This window comes from Eutrema salsugineum, unplaced genomic scaffold (assembly GCF_000478725.1).
Source record: "Eutrema salsugineum unplaced genomic scaffold, Eutsalg1_0 scaffold_2, whole genome shotgun sequence".
Taxonomy (NCBI): Eukaryota; Viridiplantae; Streptophyta; class Magnoliopsida; order Brassicales; family Brassicaceae; genus Eutrema; species Eutrema salsugineum.
Genome location: NW_006256829.1, coordinates 11,089,594 through 11,109,936, shown reverse-complemented (window position 1 = coordinate 11,109,936; position 20,343 = coordinate 11,089,594). Strand labels below are relative to the sequence as shown.

General features: G+C 33.3%; 1 protein-coding gene and 1 pseudogene across 1 annotated transcript; one reads left to right on the top strand and one right to left on the bottom strand.

Annotated features, from left to right (window-relative positions):
- The first annotated feature begins 1,449 nt into the window (after positions 1-1,449).
- LOC18017520 lies at positions 1,450-4,272 on the top strand. The gene is made up of 9 exons (XM_006401533.2): positions 1,450-1,583; positions 1,916-2,280; positions 2,369-2,541; positions 2,616-2,687; positions 2,780-2,893; positions 3,026-3,310; positions 3,390-3,516; positions 3,606-3,706; positions 3,793-4,272. Exons 1-9 carry the CDS (start codon positions 1,577-1,579, stop codon positions 4,124-4,126), a joined length of 1,578 nt encoding a protein of 525 aa, XP_006401596.2. The 5' UTR covers positions 1,450-1,576; the 3' UTR covers positions 4,127-4,272.
- A 6,089-nt stretch (positions 4,273-10,361) lies between these two features.
- Positions 10,362-16,848, bottom strand: LOC18017519 (annotated as a pseudogene).
- Positions 16,849-20,343: the final 3,495 nt, after the last annotated feature.

The following is a 20,343-nucleotide window of genomic DNA, read 5'->3' as shown; positions in this document are numbered from 1 at the left end:
AATACAAATATAAATACAAACCCGTGTATGCTAGCCTAATAATAAAGAGCAATTAGGATCCAATTCGGTGATCCCTGAAAGGCCAATATCAGGCCGAAATTTGCACTGAGGATGGTCTGTTTGATATCAAGGATATAACAGCATGCACTTAAACCAGCAGTTGACAGCAGAAGAACCGTGTTAAACATCCATCACATTGGTCATCAATAGTAAGCCAACAGTTAATAATTTCAATATAAACACCTGAAAATCTAAAGAAATACAACATGTTAATTGGCCTGAAATAAGATTTATCCTACCGAAAATTATTAAGAAGCTGTGAACATAAAGATGAACTATCTATAAACTAATTGTTTCTTTTATGTGCATCTTTACCCAAAGTATATAGCAAGCAATTCTCTAGAAGCTAGAGCTTCTATTTCAGTAGCTTATTATGAACTTACATCCCCATCCCCAGTTATATTTCTTTGGTTCTAATGTGTTTGTTTGTAGTGGTGAGTATGCATGAGCACATATACGTTTTATGTCCGCGTGAATGTCTCTAATTACGAAGTCACCAAAATTTCTAAAAAGAATCGTAAAGCAACCTTATAAAAAGATAAATATAAGGAAAAGGACGAAAGTAATAAATATCAAGGATATAACAGCATGCACTTAAACCAGCAGTTGACAGCAGAAGAAGCGTGTTAAACATCCATCACATTGGTCTTCAATAGTAAGCCAACAGTTAATAATTTCAATATAAACACCTGAAAATCTAAAGAAATACAACAGGTTAATTGGCCTGAAATAAGATTTACCCTACCGAAAATTATTAAGAAGCGGTGAACATAAAGATGAACTATCTATAAACTAATTGTTTCCTTTATGTGCATCTTTACCCAAAGTATATAGCAAGCAATTCTCTAGAAGCTAGAGCTTCTATTTCAGTAGCTTATTATGGACTTACATCCCCATCCCCAGTTATACTTCTTTGGTTTTAATGTGTTTGTTTGTAGTGGTGAGTACGCATGAGCACATATACATTTTATGTCCGCGTGAATGTCTCTAATTACGAAGTCACTAAAATTTTTAAAAAGAATCGTAAAGCAACCTTATAAAAAGATAAATAAAAGGAAAAGGACGAAAGTAATGAGTGAATATGCAACCAACAATTATGAAGAATAATACAAACATATAAAAAGACCCTACTAGAAAAATAAAATAAAAACAACACGGGCATCGAACACTCGACCTTGTCAGTTTCTAGACGCACACTCTACCAACTGATCCAAGATAGAAACCTTGTTTCAACTATTCAATATTAAAACAAAACGCAACGTTTTTTGCAAAAAAAAAATCAAAAGCATCCAAGGAAATAGGACGGATGTGATTGGACGGTTATATTCAAAACGTCGTCGTTTTGAGCAGTATTTACCCTCAGCAAAAAGCGCTGCCTTTTAGTGTCCACGAGCATAAACCCAGGCTTCTCTCCGACTCTCCCACCGTCTTCCCCATTTTCGCCATTTTGTTCCCGAAGTGCTCTCTCTCTGTAAACCGAACAAGAATTCAGGCCTCTAAGTAACAGGAGGACGTGATGTGGGGTAACGCATTTTACGCTTATTGATTGATTGGATTGGATTTTAAAACGTGTTTAGGCGTTAGATTGTATTTAGGGGTAATTTGGGTTTAGGATATTTAGGTGATTAAGGAAGGTTTAAGGGTTTAATGCTTTGGGCTTTAGGTAATGAGGTGGTAATTAAGGGTTTCGGGCTTAAGAATCTGGGCTTTAGGTGTGATTAGGTGTTAAGAGTTACGCATTTTACGCTTATTGATTCGATTGGATTTTACGCTTATTGATTAAATTGGATTTTTTTTTTTTTTGTATTTTTCTGATTGAGGGTTTTTTGTTGATTGTTTACCTTCGTTTATGCAGAGATAATTGTTCCTCCAGGGAGATACGTTAGTGTTGATCCTGGACAAGGAAGAGTCTTGCGAATAACCTATATAGGTTTCAGCAGCGAAGTGACAAATCCTGAGGGTGAGGCTTATCTTGGAATCAACAGTAGCAAGGAAGAGTTTCTTATTGGCCGCATCCCTCAACTCAAAACCAGAGTGAATCTCACTGAAGAGTTCACTCTTGGACACAGTGGCTATTCCCCTGTTGTGTTCAGAGGGTACTATCTTTCTCGCAGGAGGACGCTCTTGCCAGAGCCCAGGCCTCAAACAGACCTTGCTCTTAGAGATGCCCAAGCATCCAACTCTCTGTCATGGCCATTGGGTATCGACAATACCTCCAAAGTAAGTGTAAAAAAATGATATTGATTAATCATTGGGATTATGTTTCAATTTCAGTTGCTTAACTCGTATCTCTTCTTTCTTATCTCAGGTATTCTCGTACCTACGAGGTACCAATGTCCATCGTCTCGAATGTATTTGCAAAATATTCTACACCGCTGGTACATATCCGGAGTCTTACTCAAACATTGATTTGAGTCATGTTGAGATGGCTGAAGATCTTGACGCTCTTGTCATGATGCGACGATGCCATGGTCGACTAAGGTATTTATCTCTCTTTCGGTTGTGTTTGCATTCATTCATTTCCTCTTTGATCCGATCTGACTTCTGTTCATTAGGTCACTTGTGCTAGGTTCAGGGCCAACGATACAGTTCACTCATCGATCTCTGGAGCCTCTGCAGACTATCGGGTAAATCACATTCTCTAAAAATATACAATTTTTTACAAAATTTTCTTTTGGCTAACACTAACTCTTTGTTTCTTTTCTACTACATGTTTCAGGAAACACTTGAGAAGACTCCATCTTCATGGCCTTCATAAGGTACATGAAGAGCATTTGCGTGAGGCTCTACCCTGCTGCTCCGTGCTCACAGAGTTGGAGCTTAATGACTTAGGGTCGGTGTATACTTCTCCTATATGTCTACTATATCTTTTTTACTCATGTATCACGGTGCAAACACATATTCAACACAGATCTCTTCTTCTCTTTCTTCTGATTGATTTTCTTCTCTTTCTTCTTCTTTTCAGGTCTTACCGAGTAGACTTTGTACTGGAGATCGTGGGTTCTTCTTGCCCGCTTCTGGAGCTTCTGATCTACACTGGTGCTGAAGACTCAATATCGACCAGGGAGAACACAGTTAGTGAGCCCAACCTACACAGGTTTCTGCAAAACTGTACTCGGGTGGAGGTTCTGGGTCTACACAGCGTCAATGTAGACGACAACCAGCTTGTTAAGATTCTGCAGCATCTTGGGAGGCTTAGAAGCCTACTCCTGTCGAAATCCATGGGATTTTCAGGAGTTTTCTTCGTTGGGTAAGTGTTTGTATACTAGTTCAGTTTTTTTTACCTCTTATAGAAGATTTCTTCTGATTTTCTTTCTTAATGTGAACAGGGAAGGTGTTAGCAACGGGAATCTTCAAGTGTTGCACCTCGAAGCCTGCATCGATCTCTCAGAAGACTGTCTTGGTGACTTCATCCAGCAGCTGAAGCAGACACTCTTCGAGAACATGGAGGAGCTGGTAAGTTGTGGTTTCTAAAATGGTTTTGAATTTAATTCACGATTGTTTTCACTCATGGTGTTTCATTTTCTTCTTTTTCCATCTCAAAGTTTCTGACAGGTCGTCCGGGATTTGAAGAGAGGATAGGTCTTACTGATCTGATTGATACTAGACCTAACTTAGCAATCCGCACCAGACCACTACACACAGAGTAACCATACTTGTTCTGTTATAGTGTTCTGTTTTATTTTTCATAATTTATACTGCTTATAGTAATTGTGTATACTATATGGACAGTGAGGACGACGACGATGACGAACTGCAACGTTTAGCGCTTGAGCGTGCTAAATCGCTTGTGAGAGATGCTGATTGTCTACATGAAGAGACTTCTGAGGATGAGGATGTGCAGGAGGATGGGCAGGTGGAATGGCAGGTGGAAGGGCAGATCGAGATTATTAGAATCCCGAGGAGGGATCCTGAGGAGGTGGAGTCAGAGGAGGAGGAGCCGCCTGAGGATTTGCATGATGAGGAGGACTACGTTGGGGATGAAGATTATGGTAACTTGAGGTACGACCCATCCAGATTGTCACATGGACCGTATCGTCGGAGAAAACGGTTCATACAGTGGTGAGTGTGAGGGTGACTGATCTAATATTTGCGTTTGATATAATATCTATGTTAGACCAGTTACTTGCTTCTCTTTAACTTTATAATTGTAATGTTCGAGATAATGCAACCAAGTCAAAGAATACAATTAAGTGGACTAATTTTATACCATGATCTTATTACTAGTCACATGAAATGTTCATTTTTGTTGGGTTGTTAAGTATTTTCTGTATTTGAGCTTCCTCTTTCACTAGATTAGATTCCAACATATTAATTTGTCATTTCTTAGAATATGGACATCTCTTGCGTATGGCAATTATAACTATCACTCTCTAACTGATCCCCGCCTCAAATTCTCTTCTCACTCTTTTCTCTCTTTCGTTATATTAAACTAAATGAATACCCACGCATATGCGTGGGTTTTCTTTTAAATATTTTTATAATGTTTTTTCTTTTAAATATTTTTATAATGTTTAAAACTGAAGTTTAGTTTTATCCTTAAGTTTCAGTTTACAATTCTTTCACTATATCACACATTTCACACGTGAAGAATTCGAAGGCAAACATTCTAGCAAGAAGCGCTTGTGTTCACCTACAAATTATTATTTACATAAACTTGATATCTTCGGTTTGGGTAACCAAACCGTTCTAGATATCTAGACTGTCGATAAAAACAAAAAAAAAATTCAATTTAGATTTTTGGTGATGTTAAAAAAAAAATAGATTTTTGGTTTTTTTTTGGACTGGCCATATATATGTTTAGAGAGATTAGTTGTTAACTTGTTTTGTTAAAGTGATTTTGTTTTAATTAGTTTTTTTCTCGACTTTTTCTTTGGTTTTATGAAATCTTGTCATAAATTTTCTCTACTAAGAAACGTTGTCTTCAATTAAACGTGAAAAATTATCTTGAACATCATAAACAAAGATATGAGAATCCAGCAAATACTAAATATTATGATTAGGAACCTAAGAGGTATATTCTCAAAATAAATGGATAATTTTATTCCATAAAATTTTCATATTCTCATTGGCAAAACCGTCACAATCTCCACTAAAAGTAGAAAAGTTAGGAAATGAATATAACATGAAAATCTGTGATATTTCATACTATATATTATCTTTTGCATCACAGGTAGAGTTTGGAACTTTAGATAAGCATGACCAGCTATCGTAAAAGCTTACCAAATACGTCTTTCTCCATTTTCACCATCGGATTTGGCTCTTGCCGCTCCAGTGGCTTTTTATTGCAGTATTTGGGAGAACCAATACTCCAACTCCAAGATCTGATGGAGATAAAACAAGCTACATTTCATGCACATAAAATGATATAAATTATATTTATCTTTTCTCCATAAAGATTTCTTTAATTATAATTCATCAAGACGAGATTTTTATCATTTCTTGTAAAAATATAGATATTAAAAAATTTACTAATGGATGTAATAGATCTTCCAGAGTATTATTTTTCTCCCTTAAAATTTTTTCTAAAACAAAAATAAATAGAATAGATAACTTACACCAGCTTAACTTAAAACAAAGTTTTTAGAAATTATTATTATAGCTTCGTCGCCGAATTATTATTATTTTAGAAATTATTATTATAGCTTTGTCTAGCTATTTAGTCTTCACAGAATTCTCGAAACCATCATACAAAATCTTCTTTTTAAAAGGAAAATTCTTCTTTTCCTTTAAATGAACAGAAACGATGATATTAAATATAGATGTCTCTGCCCATGACCAAGAAATAAATCTTAGACCGTGGATTTGTGAACAACATTTACTTTAGTAAGCTTCTATATAGAAATTTGCATAAGTTACAACGTGGAAGCCGTAAATTAGAGATTTATTAGAAAATCTTAAGTAATATTTACTTCTTTCCATGTCTTATCCTCTATATTTGCTGATTATTTTTTATGCGTTGAAACATGACCAATATTTAAGACAACGTTTGAAGCATCATTAAGAATAGGAAGCATAAAAAATGAGAGTCAAAAAGCCATGAGGCCCATGATGGTAAATAAATTAGTGCACAGAAAAATGAACATAAAAGTAATTAGTTTAAATTAATTAGAGTTTCACTAAAGTTTTTAAATAACAAATAAATGAGTTGATGTGTCATTAAAAGGAGTGCTGATGTGTCAAGTTTGTGAGACTCAACTGAATCTTTATATAATAGATTATTTCTAGACCGTTGCTCTATATATTCGCTGTTATTCACAAAGTTTATTCTAATTTATCTGTTTTTTAAATGAACGACGTTTGGCATGTATTCTCTTTGCCCATATCTTTGTTCCCTGTATTAATTGTAAATGTCTCTCTATTATTTTGTTTTTTTTGTGGCACAATTTGAAAACCAACTAGGTGTTTAGCTCGCACCTTGTGCGGGCGGAAATGTTTCATTAAAAATACTTACTCAAAATCGTTAATTTATTCGAAAATTTTTCTCAAAATCGCGTTGCGCGGGCGGGAACATCATCTTTTCTTTCAATTTCTTTTCGTCTTGTTCTTTCGATTTTTTTTTCTTCCTATTGTTCTTTATATAGTCTGTATTTTCCAATTTCTTATTCTTCTACATAAAATATTAAATAAACAGACTTTTTCTTTGTGTTTTTCTTCTTATTTTAATTTTACTCCTTCTTCGTATTTTTTCTACTATTTATTTTTGGAAGTTTGGAAGTTTTCTATATTTTCACATCTTTTATAGGCTTGACTATCTTTGTATAAACGATAAGTTTCAAAAAATCTTGTGGAGTGAAGCACAAAGATAACATAGACACATATTATCCGAGTATTCTAATATGAACTCTCCTCTTAAAACGAAGATGAAATATAGTTTGGAAGCTGAAACAAAGTCACTCTTAAAGTTGTTATTCTTTATTGCCTAAAAATAATCCCAAAATTATATATAAATCAAACAATTAAAACATGTTTTAATTTTTAATCATAAAATTTAGAACTGTATTCACTTCTTATATTTCGTTGAAAGAATAATCTTCTCATAATAAATTATTTATTATTTGAGACATATATTCTTCCAATTATTTTCTTAAAAAATATTAGATTCTTAAACAATTATACTTAATGAGATGACTCTCTCATAGGAGTTACTCACTTTCTCTTTGATCGTTATGTAAGGTACCTACTGGTATTATCTTGACTATTTTCTGGTTTTTAAAACTTTACCAATGTACTCTGTTATTGATATTTACATAATGAGATTATTTTTTCTATAAGGCGTTGAAAGAAGTAAAAATCTTTTAATTAGTGGAGTGATGCTATAGGTTTTTTTAAGGGAAAAAATATATTCTATATTTATCTTAACCAATAGCTTCTCAATACTATAACCTTACAATTTTGCACATATCCCTCCGAATTGTAAACCGAATACTTGGTATGATCCTTAATTTGGAAAATACCACTTGCAATAAAACCATACGGTTTTTTGCACCAATAATATAAATCTGAAGCTGAAAGATCTCTCACTTACCACTTGGATCTTTCTTAGACCCTTGTCAACCTTTTTCATTTGAAAGAAAATCTAGAGTCTGTTGTTGATTTGTGCTCTCATTGTGTTCCACATCAGCAAGACCATTCTCCAAAGCTTTCACGTGTTTTTCGAAGTAGGTTTGATTACATTAGTCAAATGAAATCATTGAAATTTTTGGATGGTTCATTAGTTCCGGAGACAAACTGTTCCAACTACATCTCTGCACAATGATGAAGCCTCTCCAAACCAGCTCGAGCTTCCCCTTGCAAATACTCGAAAAAGTTGTGTCTTTGCATGTTCATGATGAGCAAGGTAGTATCCATATGCAAATGTCCATTTCAAGACCCTCCTACATTCCATTATCTAATCCTAAAATCAACCACATAAATACCTTGATCCGTTTAAAAAAAATGTTGTAACAAAAGTCTCACTGAAAGTCTCATTACTAATATTCCTAAATTAGCATGATTGCAAGATTTTACCAATAACAGTCTTTAGTGAAATCACACTTTCTTTTCAACGATTCCATAAGATTTAACATGAACAATATAATTTTAAAACCCTGATTGGTCTAATTTTGTTTAAATTTAATCAATAATTTCGCATTTATATTCCATGCATATTATGCATGATCCTGGTTCACCTTGAATAACCATGTATTTCGCACGACCAAGAAAGTCTGGTTGGAGCAAGAGTCATGGGCTCATCGAAATCTTTATTCCAACGATTTCTTCAGCTTTTACTATAATTAGAGTGAAGAAGCAGAGCGATCAATTTGACTTGGCTTATAGAGAGATCAGTAGAAACTCGTTCAATATGGTCTCTTTTATGCTTGTGAATATTTTGTTTTGTTTTGCTACGATTTTATGCTTGTGAATATATTCTTCACTATAACTGGACATCACAATTTACAACGCTAAATCAGTATGATTAGCATCACTTTGATTCCTCAAAATTTAACTGAGATGAATAAACCCTAAACATGAAATCCAAACAGAATCTCAAGTCCGAAGCAAAATTATTTTTGGATAAACCAGACACATTCCAAAAACAGAAACAAAGTTGAGATAGAGGAGCATAAACAGTATGGGATCCGATCGATCATAGACTTATAGAGCAATATCGATGGAAATTAATCGCAAAGCTTAATACTCAATCCTCCTCATTCATCATGAACACAGACCCAAAGTTTTGAAACAAAAAAACCGTAATTCGAAAATTTTAATAAAGCAATACAACTCAAACGTCAAAACACAGAAACCATTGGTTGAAGAAGAAGTTCTGACTAATCGGAGATTAGGGCTAAAGTGAGAGCCTTGGGGCTTTCATATACAAAACCATATAATTTTATAGCATTAAAATATCCAATATTAATTTAATGGTAACAAAATTTGGTATAGTTAATTATAAATAAAACTTAATTTTAACCAATTAAAAGATATTAGTGATCTTTTAGTAAGGAACACAAAAATAATTGACCACGCTGAGATTGAATGAGAGGTCGTTAAAGCTAAAATTCACTTTGCTTTTAATATATACTACTATGATGATTAGTCACCTAAATTGAATAAGAGAGCTTATATCAAAAAATTTTACTTTGCATATAGTATATATGGTATGATTTTAATGTTTTTTTATTATATTCCAATTTTTAATAATTTTTGAAAATTTAAATGTTTTTTTATTAAATTCCGATTTATCATAATTTTTTTATTAATTTACAATTTTTAATTATTTTTTTTTAAATTTTTTTATTAAATTCTGATTTTAATATTTTTTGTTAGTTTACGATTTTTAATAATTTTTATTAATTTTCGATTTTTAATAATTTTTTATTAAATTTTATTTTTAAAAAATATAAAGAGGGGTAAATGGTAATTAGCCACTCTGAAATTAAATGAGAGAGCTTTAACTCAAAATTTTACTTTGCTTATAATATATATGATGATTTTAACCGAATTATAAGCCGGATTGTCTATCCTAAACGTTTCCATTAACTTTTAAAGTTTTGAGGAAAATTGAGATAAATGAAAATTATAAGAATGATATTTGTTGAAATCAGAATGTTGCAATGCACTTGCTTTTACTCAAGATTGTAATTGCTTATCGATGGGTATGGAAGGAACTAGGAACAAATTGCAATCCGTTTAAATTTTTGAAGGAGGTATTTGGAATGGGTTTCCATATCACACAACCAGGATCTTCTGTTGCAACATCACTAATTGATGGAGAACCAAAGCCAAAGCATGTTCTTCTCTTAGAAATCAAGGTTTCATCTTCCCTTTGATCGTACTGCTTAATCTACGCACTTCAAGTATGGCTTTCTGCTCTTTTTTATTCAAGCATGTAAGCCTGAGTAACTTATAATACATTACAGGGAAATTATACAATGAGAAGTACTAACAAAACCCCAATATTTCATAGCCAGTCAAATTTTGTTTTGCTAACTAGATTTTCTGAGTCACATTCTCTAGTGTCTTACTTTTGATAACTTGACAGTTAATTGGAAACCAAAGCAATTAAATAACTTATTCATTTATTTATTTACGTAGATATCATTTCATTAAGAACAGAAGCCGAGGTGTATGTAATTCTTTGGTTCTAATGTGTTTGTAGTAACGTTTTGTGTCCGCGTGAATGTCTACGTCACCAAAATTTCTAAAAAGACTCGTAAAGCAACTTTTAACGATTACATACTTAAAAGGTTATACATATTCAAAGGATATCACAGTCTATTTAATAAGAAAGTGCCTTCAAAGGATATCACAATCTATTTAATAAGAAAGTGCCAATGCGCTCGGAATCCAGATATATATTTTTGCATGTTTAATTAAGGATTTCTACTTTTGGTTTGAGACCCAAGGCCCAGGATTACTATAAAGCTTGATAAGAAAGCAAGGGCTAGTTAGTAAGCTCTGCCAAAAACATAAGAAGGGGAGAAAAAGCACTAGGAAGTTCACATGTTCATGCAACAAGACAAGATAAGAGCTCCTCCGCAAATGATTTAGAGGTCATAGGCAAAGCTGGTTTCATAGTAAAGGCTTCACAAGGCTAGCCGTCTGCGATTTCAAATAAACAAAAGATGAGAAACAAATGTGTTTGTGCTCACCTAACAAAATTGATTGCAATCAGTACCTCTGAAATCCATTCGAATTCTTTGTTTTGTAGACTCGTCAGCTTGAGAGAGAATCGAGGTCCACATTCCTGCCACAAAGTTCCACAATCAACACAAGGATGATACATTTGTTGCAAGAAAAAAAATTGAAAATTATAAATACAAGAACAAGAGGACCCTAACCTGCGGGCTAACTGTGTCACTCTCTCCTCCAATACAGAAACTGAATAGAGTGAATCAGTAGAATATAAGTAAAAGACTTTTGTAGCCAGAAAAAAAAAAACAACCTCAAGAGAAGAAGAAGAGCAATTTACCGATAACGTCCGAAGAGTATAGAATCACTACGGTTGTGGAACAACACAAGGTCCCTATGACGGCAAGGAGTGACCTTGGGGAAGAGCGATTGTATGATTCTGAAAAAGTACCAATACATGAGTTAGAGCACACAAGATTTAAAGATGTTTTCTCAACTATTATATGATATCTTAAATAAATTTTTTGGACGTAAATATTTTTATGAAAAGTCTTCTCATGAATAGAGATTGATTCAAATTTATTGAAAAACTCCCCACCATATTGGCTATATTTGATGAGCATTATTCTTTCTATTCTAGACTTAAAAAAATCTATTATTAATGTGTCGTGAAATACAAAAAAAACAATCTCTTCACTTTTTTTCATCTCCAAATCTGTTTTTCTTTATTTTCTGAAAATACAACGTACATTCGTGAAGTTTCTGATTTAAGTTTCTGATTTTGAGTGCAGCAAATCAAAAGAAAGTGTCGTTATATACTATAGGCATTTAAAAAATTAAGGAAAGAGGGTCTCGTCTCCATACAAACCTCGTTCACCAAATTCTGATATCAATTTGTTACTTACAGTAAAACCTCTATAAATTAATAATGTCGGGACAATGATATTTTATTAATTTATCATGATATTAATTTATTTATAAATTAATAATTATTAATTTATAGAGAAAATTTGCTTTCAGCTTATAATTTTCTAAAAATTTCTTTAGAATAATGTTATATTTTAAAATTTTAACAAATTTTGTAATATAAATTATGTTTAACAATCATAACTATCGCAATAAAATAGTTTTTAATACTACAGTAAAACCTCTATAAATTAATAATGTTGGGACCATAATAATTTATTAATTTATCGTGATATTAATTTATCTTTAAATTAATAATTATTAATTTATAGAGAAAATTTGCTTTTCGCATATAATTTTTTTAAAAATTTCTTTATAATAATGTTATATTTTAAAATTTTAACAAATCTCATTATATAAATTATGATTAAGGATCATAACTACCACAATAAAATAGTTTTTAACACCATATTAGATTATCTGTGTAAAAATATACATGTTCATAAGTTTCAAATTTATAATAAAAAAAACCATGGCTGCTATCAGTATTACTGATGATAAAAATGAAGATAACACTACAATACATTTAAAAACATTTAAAGGTAAGAAAATCAATTATTACATCAAAAAATCATCACAAATGTTGAATATATATAGTAAAATAGCAATAAAAGCTACTGATATAATAATTAGAGAGATAAAAACCAATGAGATTTCAACTTTAAATAAAGACAAAAACATTAGTCATATTTTAGAATATTGTATTTACAAATATTTGCATAACTTTATATCATTATTAATTTATGTTTTTGTTGGGACCATAAATTTACATAAGGATTTCAAAAAAAATTATTATCTTATTATCTTATCGAATTTGATGAATTTTTACATTGGTCCGACTTGGGACCAGCAAAATTTATTAATTTATAGTGATTATTAATTTATCGAGTATTAATTTATAGAGGTTTTACTGTACTTACTTAATTAATTACGTTTTGTATCAATATATTTTCTAATTATTTTGTTTTGTCATATCTTAGAAATCGTAGTTCTACTCATTGATCTGAAGGTTCTGAATAGAAGGTAGCCAATGCAGTTTTTTGTATCACCTAATTGAAAACCCAACTCGGTTCAGACTGAGTTGACCCCGTCCATATTTCTTTTGTTATAAATAGTTTTATAGACATAAAAAAGCTTAAGTTTGATTTTAAAGCTTAAGTTTGATTTTCCTATTTTCTCTCTTTTGGATCTAAACATATTTTTCTTGCTTTTGGAATGAAGATTTTAACATTTCCGTCTATTTAGAGAAGATTGAAATATATTTCCTTTTATTTAGACTTTTTATGCCTTGAAAAATAATGAAATGTTCATACCAAACAGATGCTTGATGCTTATTTGCGAAAGTGAATAATATCATTTTTTTTTTTAGAGTTTCATGTCATAGGATTAAATTTTGTGGATGTCTTACCACCATGATCTATCATAAACTCAATTGCCTTTTCCATGATCCAATGTTTTCAATCGTTGATGAGAGTTTAAAATATATAAGCTTTGGAATATCTAGTTTCTTTTTTGGTAAATTTTTGTAGAAATATATAAAATGAATTGTTTTTTGGTCAATAAAGAGTTTTTAATATGTTTGTTTTTGAAGTAATAAGAATGGATAATCATTTTTAGTTCAAACCCTTTCTCATTCTTTTTAAGGTTGTCCAGATTTTGATATTTGTGCGAACTTTGGACAAAATCTGAAGAATATTTGATGACCACTTTAGAGGGAAAAGATTCTCTAAACATATCCCGTCTTGAAGAATGGGAATTGCCGACTCAATGCTTAAGATAAAAGCTTAACAGGAGGATTTGGTAACAAGTTAGGAATTGTGTCGATAGAGATAAAGATCGTGAAAGTACATCCTTAAGCCGACATAATGCAGTCATATGTCTAGAATATCCAATGGCCCAACAATCATCGTTCAGCTTTTGATCGAGAACAGGATCGAACAGAAAATGATGACTATTCATCCAATATATCCTAATCTGTAATGAGAAGAAATAACAAATGGAGATGGATATTCGATCTGGCGGCTGAGCAGCAAGGGTTTAGAAAGGGGATGAACCATTTACGGAATCCAAGGGAAGGAGAATTGGGTTTGTTATTGGGCTGAGTCTAATTCTAAAGTTTTGGGTTAAATGCAAAAAAGTTCCAAAAACAAATAACTCTACATGAAATTAGGAAAAAAAAAACTTTTGTAACAGATTTGAAAATTAGAAATGGAATCGTAAGAATGGTTATAACTAAGAGAAACCATAGTTGATGAGATTACAAGTGTCACCACCGGAGGAGATTGTCCACATCGGAGATTGAACATATCTATTTTATCAAATAACATCACTGTTTGTACCTATCACATTAACAATCACTTATTTATTTTATGTAAATCAATTCTACAAGTAACTCCAATTTAAAAAGAATATCAAAAAATCAAAAAATTTTGAATTTGTAGTTTTTAATATTTCTTAAATTACCAATTTTTATAATATTTTTTTTTTATCAAAAATCACAATTGTGGTTGTGGTGTTTTTTGGAATTTTTATAAAGTTGTTGTATTTTAAGGAAAACAAGAGAAAAAACAAATGGTGAAGCTAACTTTTCAAGAGGGAGATTTATGTATTAAAAAAAAAATTTGGCAAATGATTTCAACTTTCAAGAGGGAGATTTATATATATTCAAGAAATGTTACACACCTCCTCCAAGCGAGCTGAACCGCAACCGGCCAACCGCAGCCCAAGTCCGCCAGCTAGGAGAATAATAGCGGGCACTGCTTTTGACTTTCTCATTGACAAAAGTGTAACGCAAGTGTTGAGTCACGTACTTAAGTCTTCGGCGTCTAGTCCAAACGCTTCGGTGGTCTCAAGCGTTACCAGCGTCGACGAAGACGACGGTAGCCTCTCCACGAAGGGTCGTCGGAGACACCACGAGAGAAACTCGTCGCCCGCTAAAATTACGGGGACCTAACATGCAACAGCTTTTCACGCCATCTCTTAGTAACTGGCTACTCTGAAGATGACCTCTCACTACAAACAACATTCTCTGCACTGCATCTCCTTCTTTCTGGATACATTTTTTACTGTGTTCATTGTTGAGAGATTTCTTGGATCCCACGTTACCAAACAACTAAACTGTTTGATGGTTTAGAAACCAGTGACTATTTCTATGATTGAAGGAAAAAAAAAACAATGTCTTTATAAAATGTCAAAATTGGTTAAAGATACTTACGGTTTCTCCTTTGGTGAAAATGAGAGACTTCACACGATCGCAAATATTCTCAAGCACCAAATCATCCATATGTTGAAACAATGGAACCTGAAAAAAAAAACACTTCCACATCAATGATCACTAATTATTAGCTAAATTCATCTTTATATATAGTATAACTTTTTTTTCTCTTCAATCAATGATTAGTTGTAATGATCAAGCTGACCTGCCGGACTAAGTCTAAACAAAGATGGTACTTGATATTTCTCCTAAGACCTTCTGGAAGGTTCTGAACCATCTTACACTCATCTACACCACGCATAGCGGCCCATCTCTGCCGCTCGTAGTTACGGACTCTTTGCCTAAACCCTAATGGTAAATGTCTCTTCTTCATATACCACTCTATCTTCCTCATTTTCAGGTGCATTCCTTGCTTCTTTGAAGTTGTTGCGTGCAGAAACACCTTCATTTGTAGATTAGAGACAAATTCAAATTCCTTAGGTTATCGTATTTTTAACTAAATTATAAGAAAATCAGCTAATATACTTACCTTGATGTTACCGATCAACATGGTAACGAGAAGAAGCCCACTTGTTAGAACTATTATATTGAAGACAACCTCAGACCACTCTGTTGTGCTCTCCAAATTCCCAAATGTGCTGATCAATTATATCAGATGAAACCTTGTTAAATATTCAATTTATTGGTAATTTGATATATACATAAGAATGTGTAAATGGATCCAATATGGTTAGATTTTCTATTTATGACGACGACTTAACTAAAATTCACACAAATCGAATTGAAATTTTTATAATTAAACCGGTTATGATGTGAAATACCTAAAAGTCATGAGACCCCAAAATATAGGGAAAAGGATTTTCTCCGACCGGCTTTCATTGCTCACAAGTTGAATGGTCCATTGATAAGCACCATATGTGTAGTTTGTGTTGATATCTAAGCAAATGGATCGGGCTTGATGGTTTTGTGCCCAAGCCAGTCTAGCCCTGTCAAGGACCATCTCGGTCGTGCCATAGTATCCTGGTTCCTTACATGACAACATCATTAGGTCACATGACTCACATCCCATCGTGTTTTCACATTGTTCTTTAAGACATTTAGCTGATCTTTGGACCCCTAACAAGTACCAACATGCTCCTGCTGCCTGTTGTTCATAAACATTTTTCTAAGTGATTATTATTGTAAATACTAAATAGTAACAGCAGATTAGTAATTTGGGAAAATTACTCAATGAGAAATAAATTCACACTCTCATTACAATATCCACTCATTTCCAATATATCAAGCCTAAAACTAAACAAGCAAAAAGCAGTACTCTACAAACACACAAGCAAAGTAAACACACGGATCATCATGCTCAAGGCATGACAAACTCTTCATTATGTTCAAGACATGGAAAACTCTCATTATGTTCAAGACATGATAAACTTTTATCATGTTCAAAACATGGCAAACTCTTTAGATCATGAAAACATTCAACGTAGTTCGCCTCAACCACCAAGCGATGTGATTATCCTTTAATCTAGGCATAAACCCTAGCAAACAATAACTAAACCACTGTGTCGTTAGTCGTTACACAGGTCGATCATTATCTCTAGTTAATTACAGTCATTAGACAATAAATCAGGTGATCAAACAATTATGCTGGTGATTCATCTAATACTTTTCTTATCCGTTTGATTCTTTCATGACCTTTCTTAGATGCAGCAATCAACTACCTGAATAGATCTAGACTCAATACACCAAAAACAAACAAACATTGTCCTAAGAATCTGGATCTACTCCTCACCTTGGCCAATTGCAGATCTGGATTAAGGAGACTGAGAATTAAACGAAGCAAACAGACGACCAGAAGGCAGGAACTCGCAATGGGATCTCCTCGGCTCAGCGGCGGCTTGCGGCGGCTCGGAGGCTTGAGACGGCGGCAGCAGCTCGGGCAGAAGCAGCTCAGGCGATCTCTATCTCTCTCTTTCTGTGGCTGGGGGATATTTTGCAGAGAATGAAGCTCTTTCCCTAGGGTTTTTCTGTTTATAGAGGCAAAATTAGAGAATTGGACCTCCTGCTGAACTTTTGGATGGGCTGAGATGTTACAAATTGGCAGTCTGAAAATATGATATATGGTAACTGAATACATATTCAACTGGACTTTCAAACAGTTGCTCAAATCTGTTAGAGTTTCACAAAGACTATATCATTATTTACAACTAGGCTTATTTTAGTTGAAATTTGTATCTGACTATCATTGAAATGTTAATCTGCAATAAAGTAAAAATAATTACATATGCTAAGCAATAAAAATTATTTTATCAAAAAACTTACATGAGCCGCGACAAAATATGCCATCATGTTGAGTGCAATACCCAATTAGACAGCTACATTTTTAGCATTTTCGTAGAGATGGCAAATAGAATGATATTTTTTGGTAGATATTGGAACAAGAATGTTATAAGCAAAAGTAACACCACTAAAGTCACGGAGCCTCTCTTTAGAAGAGAAGGTATCACCACCCACAACACCACCTGCGCTCATTTTAAATGATTTGTAATTAAATAATTTGATATATATAAATAATTTGTTATCAAAACCATTGAGATTCTTCGTCAAAGATGATATGTGTATCGACCAATAGCGCTTCCAACGCCCAAAATAGAAAGAACATCGTTCTCGAAGCAAGAGGACAACACCTGCATGTCTTCTAGAGATAAGTCTCCAAGACAGACTTCTCTTGATTTTACCCTCCAAGTCAACAATAAAGGTCGCCAATAGTCGGAATTCTCTGTGATATATAGGGACAAACAAATGAGAAAGATGACAAAAAAATGAGAAAGATGAGTAGTAGAAAAAAAATGAAAAACTTACCTTTCCTAGAGGGTAAACACCAAAGAATTTGCATCAAGCTGCTGTGAAGAGACACTTTTCTTGATTTTCTCACGGCTGTATGTGACTACCGTTGCAAAATTCACAGAGCAGTCGATCATTTCTACTAGTGTGTTATAACTATCGAACAGTGGCCTCTTTATTTCACCAAAGTATCTGCTGTTAATGCGAGAACCAAGTAGAAATATATATAATGAGTTGTTTTTGGGTCAATACTTAATGTTTTTTTTTACAAGTAATTAGAAATGGTATTCATTTTTAGTTCAAACCTTTTCTCACATTCTTATTTAAGGTTGTCCAGCCCAGATTTTGGTATTTGTGCCAACTTTGGGCAAAACATGAAGAATATCATTTCTTCTTTGGTCTCATGACTTCTGCTCTTCTAGATCCATTGTGCCAGGTTTAGAGCCAAGTAACCAATTCACACATCAATCTCTAGAGCCCCCAAACTATCAGGTAAACCACAAACTTTTAAAAAATATCAAACAGTTTTTACAATTAATTTTTGGCTAAACACAAATTATTTGTTCTTTCTATTATATTTTCTTTTGCATCAGGAAACACTTGAAGAAATTTCATCATGACCTTCATAAGATCCATGAGGATCATTTGAGCTAGGTTTTACCTTTCTGCTCCATGCTCACAAATTTAAACCTCAATGGTTTAGGATATGTATACTCTTATATCTACTATATCTTTTAGCACATGTCTCATGTCATGTCTCCTCTTTAACACATATCTCATGTTTTTATCTGCTATATCTTTTAACATAGTTTTAAAACATGTCTCATGTCTTTCACGTTAGCACATATCTCCTATTTAGCAAATATATCTCATGTGTTTGTTATATATATATTAAATAAACACATATTCATATAGATCTTTCTTCTCTTTTTTTCTGACTGGTTTTCTTCTCTTTCTTCTTTTTTTTTAAGGTTTGTCTAGGTAGACTTTATACTAGAAATTTTTGGTGCTTCTTGTCTGCTTCTGGAGTGTCTAATCTACATGGCTTCTGGTGATAAAGACTCAGTATCAACCTTCTAAAACACAATTAGTTGCCCCAAATTAGAGAGGTTTCTCCAAAACTACAGGTTATTGGTCTACTTAGCGTGAATGTAGACGACAACCAGGTTGAACGCATCCTGCAGCATCTTGGGAGCCTTAGATGCCTACAGCTATCTGAATCCATGGGATTTACTGGAGAATTCTTCTATGGGTAAGTATTTGTATACCACTTCAATTTTTTTATCTAATAAGAGTTTTCTTCTAATTTTTTCTTTGCTGTGTAATGTGAACAGGAAAGGTGTTAGCAACGTGAAGCTTCAAGTGTTGCACCTTGCAACTGCATTAATCTATCAGAGGATTGTCTTTGTGGCTTTATCGAGCAGCTAAAGCAAACACATTTCAAGAACCTAGAGGAGCTGGTAAGCTATACTTTCTAAAATGATTTTATACTTACTTTGTGATTGGTTTGGCTGGTTGTGTTTCATTTTTCTCTCTTATGTATTTTGAACAAAGGATTGGTCTTACAGATCTGAGTGATACAACACCAAATGTGGAGATCCGCACAGGACGACTACAAACAGAGTAACTATCTTGTTATGTCATATTGTGTTATGTTTTATTTAAATATTCATAAGTTTTAATATGTATAGTAACCATCTTGTTATGTCATATTGTGTTATGTTTTATTTAAATTTTCATAAGTTTTAATATGTATAGTAATTTTGTTCTCTTATTTGGATAATGAGGACGACCAAGATGGGGAGTTGCTAAGCTTAGCGTCTGAGTACGTGCTGTCTCTTGTGCATTGTCTGCATGATGAGATTCTAAGGATGATGATGATGATGAGGATGGACAAATTGAGCAGGATGAGGATGGACAAGTCAAGAATCCCGAGGAGGTGGGCTTATGGGAGAAGGAGACTCAGACTCAGACTGAGAATGAGGATTACATTGGGAATATCCATTATGGTGGTAGCTTGAGGTATCCATATGCACTATCACATGTGAACTACTACTACTGCATTGCTAATCAGAAACATCATTTCAAATCTAAAGCTCTCAGCAGACTCTTGCTCTTATATCAGCAGCTTCTTGCTCTTATATCAGCAGCTTCCCTCTCTTTCTTTAACAGACTGTTCCATGTCGAGTCTGTGGACTGTGTTGTTAGCTTTTTCGAGCTGGTTGGTGGCACAACGTTATTCAAGGAACCATTCCAGACCGCCTTTTCATAGTTTTCTCTTCCAACAACTTCTCTTTTCTTAACCTTCTGCTTCGTGTTTCTCTTTCCTTGTAGTGCTCCTTAAGCTCTGGTTGGTCCTTAAGAAGTCTACTAGTAGCTTTCGTAGTAGATTTCTTATAGTGCCTTAAGCTGATGTATTGTGTTGTTGAATAAGCATCGACATTAAACCAAGGCCCAAGTTGCTTAACAAGTCGGCTAAGTTAATTAAATAGGATTTTGGAATATTTCTTTATTAGATTAGGAGTTATCTAGTTCTAATAGAAAAAGGAAAAGTGTCTTTGCTAAGTTGTGCAAGACACTATATATATATATATAAAAGTCATTAATGAAGTTGTTTCAATGAGAGATACATACTTTGGTGTTTA